General features: G+C 39.3%; 1 protein-coding gene across 1 annotated transcript in view; it reads left to right on the forward strand.

Annotated features, from left to right (window-relative positions):
• The window catches only part of Adamts6 (ADAM metallopeptidase with thrombospondin type 1 motif 6), a 222,041-nt gene that overhangs the window by 201,802 nt on the left and 14,239 nt on the right, over window positions 1–6,000 (forward strand). Inside the window, exons 23-24 of the mRNA XM_026788997.1 lie at window positions 2,765–2,941; window positions 5,679–5,835. Of these exons, the coding sequence (XP_026644798.1) occupies window positions 2,765–2,941; window positions 5,679–5,835 (334 nt within the window). The remainder of the gene's footprint in view (window positions 1–2,764; window positions 2,942–5,678; window positions 5,836–6,000) is intronic.

Genomic DNA, 6,000 nt, shown 5'->3' on the forward strand with positions numbered 1-6,000 from the left:
ATCATGTTTCTGACATCTTGTTTACCATAACTGAGTCAAAGGCTTAGGGGAAAGAAGTGCTGGGAAGTAGGGTGCACACGTTGGGACTAGCACTTTAGAGAAAGTATTTAGTAGCCGCTATTATTTCTCCCCAGATGACCTAGGAAAACTATTAGGGGCAGAGCATAATTTAAGAAGTGTGGACATTATTGTCTAGTTGAACACCATCTTTATTGTGATTATGTTTCAGTCAAGAGGGAGGAAATGGCTATTGTCTGTCATTCCTGCTTATCTAGCAAAGGTAGGCTTTCTTTTCCTTACTTACCTGGAAGCCTAGGTCTCCCCTAAATGGGTTAATGGAAGAAGGATGAACAGCACCAAAAAGCCAGTGTGCGAGCAGCTGAAGAGTAAAGCACAAGCCCTGGGCCTTGGAGGATCAGCACTCTCATGTGTGATTAGGTGGCTCTGGAGAGAGCAGACAACATTCGATCTCTTTTTAAGCCAACCTTTTTCAAAAAATGTATCCTGTTTTCTTTTGACACACCCTTGAAAACTCTCCTGCTCCTTCTGCTCGCTCCTCTGATTGCATGATCAGAAGGATTGCTGGGCAGTTACACTCTAAGTGACCCTGTTCTAAGTGGTATCCCCCTGCCTTTAGTATTTTCTTAGAAGTGATTTGTTTTATTTCATTTTATTATCATGCCTAAGTAGGACAATATTTAAAGACCAGAGTTGACAGTCAGGCTATAAACATGGAGTATTTGTGGCTAGCTCTGCAGGGCTGAGACCCAGTGAAGTCATTGAATAAGAATGTGTGAACACTTCTCAGCTTTTGACTAAGATCAAATGGAGTAAGTGTGTGCAGAAATGTGCAGTAGTTCCCTTTAATCCTTAGGGACCCTCATGAGATGCCTTTCCTCTGCAGTACATAAAAAGTATTGTTGTGAGGTAAAGACAGGAAGCAGAAGTACTAGGAAGTGGTAAGGTATCATGTGGGAAATGATGTTTGCATGAAGTGCAATCATGGTGGTGGAGATGGAGACAAACCACAAAGGTGGAAAGAGCCGGATCAATGAGACCAGACGGACCATTTGGGAAGAGTGAGGCAGCAGTTGACTGGGAAAGCGAGTAAGAGATCAAGGTTTTGATTTTAACTCCTAACCCTTTCCTCCTCTGAAGGGACCTCAGAAGAAGTACATGTTGTCCTTGAAAATACATCTTGATGAGTCTTTTTCTAAGCTGGAGGAAACGCATTCACTACGGATTCATTGTTATAAAGAGACTATGTAGAATCCATGATTTTTTTTTCATCTAAAAAAAGCTTCAATATTTTCCTTCTTCTCTGTGCCAGTATACCAGACTCAAAGACTACACCTAATAAAACAAGTCAAAAGACAATGATGATAAAGCACACAAGAATTATTTTATGCCCACTCTCATAATATGTGACATTAGCCTTGTGTTCTCATGCATATCTCCTAAATAAGAATACAGGCCTTTGACCTTGGATATTCTCGCTCATTTTCTTTCATGACCCCTAACTTTAATCCCACTCTATAGAACAATGGTTCTCAACTTTCCTAATGTTGCTTCCTTTAATACAGTTCCTTATGTTGTGGTGACCTCGAGCCATAAGATTATTTCATCACTACTTCATGACTGTAATTTTACTACTGTTGTGGAACGTAGTGTAAATATTTTTGGAGACAGAGGTTTGTCAAAGGGGTTGTGACCCACAGGTTAAGAACTATTGCTATATTGGGACTGGAGAGATGGCTCAGTGGTTAAGAGCATTGCCTGCTCTTCCAAAGGTCCTGAGTTCAATTCCCAGCAACCACATGGTGGCTCACAACCATCTATAAAGAGGTCTGGCGCCCTCTTCTGGCGTTCACACAGAATGTAAAGAGGTCTGGCGCCCTCTTCTGGCGTTCACACAGAATGTAAAGAGGTCTGGCGCCCTCTTCTGGCGTTCACACAGAATATTGTATACATAATAAATAAATAAATATTTTTTAAAAAAAGAACTATTGCTATAGCATCTCGGGAAATATATTTGGATGAAAGATATGAATCACAGCTCACACATGCGCTTAAGTCCTCAATTGACTAAGAGGAAGAAGAGTATTTGGAGGAAGGGTCCAGAAAATATCCATAGAACTTCAGTCAACCACTGCAGTGAGTAGGTGACTTAAAGAAGCATCTAGAGACAGGAAAAGGAAAGGATTTGTGACCTAGTAAGAAGCGTTGTTTTCTCAGTATGAAGAATAGACATCCTATTCTTAAGTTTGTGACTTAAGGACAGGGAGAAGTCCAGATTATTTGTGTGATAACCCTGTGCTGCAGCCATGTGTCCTTGACTACCGCACAGTGGAAATAGTTGATCTACTCCACCACCAGCTTGCTCTGCAAAGACACGTTTTTGTGGTCTACTAATAACATAAAAGTTCCCTTTCAAAGACTACACCCAGCAAGTAGGCTTCCACATTCCAAACTCAGCAGACTCTTATCACAGCTGAAGGAGGCCAAGGCTGGGGAAGAATGGAGGAATAAGCCTATCCCTAATAAAAGAAGAAAATGTTAGCCAAGAAAAGCAAACATTGAATTTAGCTCTTAAAGACCTTGGGGAAAAGATTAAAGTACTTCCCCTTAAACTGTTGAAGGAGCTTCATAGTGAGAGCCTTTTCTTATAATGTGTATTGTATACATATGCACATTTACTTCAATAGTCTCTTCACATTTTCCTGTATTTAAACTGTTGTTATTCAATATTTGTTTTTATTTCCAGTGTACTCCAAAATGTGGTCCAGGATTCAAGCATCGGATTGTTCTGTGCAAGAGCAGTGACCTTTCTAAGACATTCCCAGCTGCACAATGTCCAGAGGAGAATAAGCCTCCTGCTCGCATCCGCTGCAGTCTGGGCCGCTGTCCTCCTCCCCGCTGGGTGACAGGAGACTGGGGCCAGGTATGGCAACCAGACTGTGGGATCTTTTGAGACACTAACCTAAGCTTTCTGATCTGATCCTTGTGAGGGCTCCAGACAGGAGTGAGGAAACTCATGGAGATTTCCCTGTGGAACTATGCAAGCCCTTGAGACCAGCTGTGGATACATACCCCTTAGCCACATTTCTCCACACCTGGAAACATTCCGCTCTATTGCTATCATTATTATTGTTATTGTTATCATTTGGGCTTTTTGAGACAGGGCCAAAACTCTTGTGTAGGCCATACTGGCTTCAAACTAACAATCCTCATGCCTCAACTGCTAACAGAGATAACAGACATGCACTACCATCCAAGCCCCAAATACCCCAAATTTACTTGTTCTTTGGATCCTACCATATCAAGTTCAAAGTAACCCGACTCAATAAGCAAAAGTGTAAACAACTACGTCATTCCAATCCTAGTTCTTAACTAATTCAATAATAAATCAATTAATACCAATATCTTAACTTTTCTATTCATAAACAAGATAATTCCTTCTACCTTCACAGAGTTGTTTTTGGGGCCTCAATTAAAATAGTGATATGATTGATAAGATATAAAAATTAATGCTTACTACACTTCAAATTACTTTTGTCTGATAAATACTATGATTTAGGAAATATTATACAGAACTTTTGACATGTGTCTTATTTATATCAAACTCATTTTTTATTTTTTAATTTCTACTTTTCTTTTTTAATAATAGAAAAATTTAACATTTATTTATTGTATGTGATAGAGGTACTAAGATCAAACTTGGGTCATCAGTTTTGGCAGTGACCCCCCTTTATCCACTGAGCCTTTTTGCTGGTCCAGTTTCTATTTATTCCATATATATGTGTATAGGTACATATATATATTTAATTTATATATTTATCTTGCTATTGGTCTTACTAAATTTTATTTAAAAAGTTGGTTCTTATCACAAAAGTAACTGTATAATGATGCCTATAGTAATTAACAAAATTTAGTCATTATACAGTATGTGTGTATGTATGTATGTATATATTTTTTAAATGTCAGGCCATTCTGACAAATGAATGTAATTCTAGCAAACAAAAATAATTTAAAAGAAAACCAAATTGGTATATTTCATGTAAGAGGGAAGTTAAATGTTTTTCTTCTAAATGTCAAAGAAGAAATCTATTAAGTCACATTAAGAAAATAATACTCATATCTATAATCAAGGTGGGGGCTCTTGAGATCAGGCCAGCCTGTACTACATACTGTGACTCTCTTTAATAATAATAATATCACAGAAAGTAATTGGCGAGGGCCTGGGGCAGTGGCCCAGTATGTAAAGTGCTTGCAGTGTGTGCATGAGAACCCAACATCTAACCCCCCAACACACCTGTGTAAAAAAAGCCAGATGTGGTGGAATGTGTGTGTGACCTCAACACTGGGAGAAGTGGTACAGAGGATCCTTGGCACTTGCTGACCAAGTCTAGCTGAACTCGTGAGCTCCAGGCTCAATGAGAGAGAGTGTTTCATAAAATAAGGTAGAGAGCTACTGAGGAAGATTTCCAGCATCAGCTTCTGTTCTCCACATGCAAATACGCATACATGTACATACACACATACATCTCACAACACACATATGCCACACACACAAAGGTAGCCAGTTCTCATGGAGCCCAGCAATGCCTATACTGCCTGGAAGATGTTCAGTATCCATACAGTATATAGAAACACTTTGCTCTGTGCCCAGGCCTGTAGGAAGAAGTAAGAAATAACCAAAGTACATCTCTACAGAAGCACTTAGTTTAGCTTACAAATTCTCAATTTGAATATGCCTAATAACTTTAAGCATTCCATTGCTAACATTATTGCATTATTAACGAAATGTTTCACTGATAATTTAGTGATACATAATTGATATTATTCTATTGAAGATTCTATATAGACATGATGTCATGAGTGTATTTTAAACCAGGTAGTTGTTTCCTTCATGTGGCTGAAAGAGGGAAGTATGCTAACTGACTAACACAGATTATTTCTAAAGTATATGTGGCTCATAATTCCTGAGGAAATTCAAGGTACTTATACAAGCTCCTTTTAAATTTTTTATTTATATTATTTGTACATGATGTGTATGTGTGGTGTGTGTATGCACACACGTGTGACACAGTGAGTGTGTAGAGGCCACAGGAAAACTTTCTGAAGTTGATTGTCTTCTTCCACCTTTATATTCCAGGAATAGAATCTGCTCATCAGGTTTGTGGCATAAGAGCTTTGCTCACTGGGCCACCCTGTAAAGCCGTCAGATTCTTACTGACTGACCCAGTCACCACTGCTGTAGCATTTGATTAGATTCAGAGTGCCAATCAGACCTTCAAAGCTATATCTGAGCATCTATAATAGCAACAATCCAAAGTCAGCACTGGCCTGACGATTGCTGAGTATTTTACTTTCTCTGTAGGATTTTCTCTTTACTCCCTTCTTAATTCCGCCAACATTGTTTTGAATAGTTATGATAGCCCAAGAAATTACCATTCATTGTCTTCTGAGAACTAGACTGCTTCAGTTTTCTAGGGCAATAATGCAATCATTGAGTTTTGAAATCAATTCCATAGAAAAGCAAACAAGTGATATACCTCTCAATAACAATTGCATGTGGACTTTAAAGGTTAATATGTGCAGTTATTAAAATAATATCTTTCTATCATATTAACATTGTGAAAAATCAATACTTTGTTTTTCTGTGTCTTTGAATGTAGTGCTCTGCTCAGTGTGGCCTTGGGCAGCAGATGCGATCTGTCCAGTGTCTCTCCTACACTGGACAGGCATCTGTTGACTGTGCAGAGACTGCTCGGCCTCCGTCCATGCAGCAGTGTGAGAGCAAATGTGACAGCACTCCTATCTCCAGTACTGAAGGTGAGTGCCCCTTGGGCAGGCCTGGAGTCTCTGACTCACCTCTGCTGTACCCAATATTTAAAGGGTCTCACAAGGCCAGTGTGCTTGTTCCAAGCACTTATGAAAGCTGCTGTGTGTGCCTTCCTACAATCGGGATGCCTGTTCTATCCTGATTCTTCCTATAAT

Source organism: Microtus ochrogaster, unplaced genomic scaffold, assembly GCF_000317375.1.
Source record: "Microtus ochrogaster isolate Prairie Vole_2 unplaced genomic scaffold, MicOch1.0 UNK11, whole genome shotgun sequence".
Lineage (NCBI taxonomy): Eukaryota > Metazoa > Chordata > Mammalia > Rodentia > Cricetidae > Microtus > Microtus ochrogaster.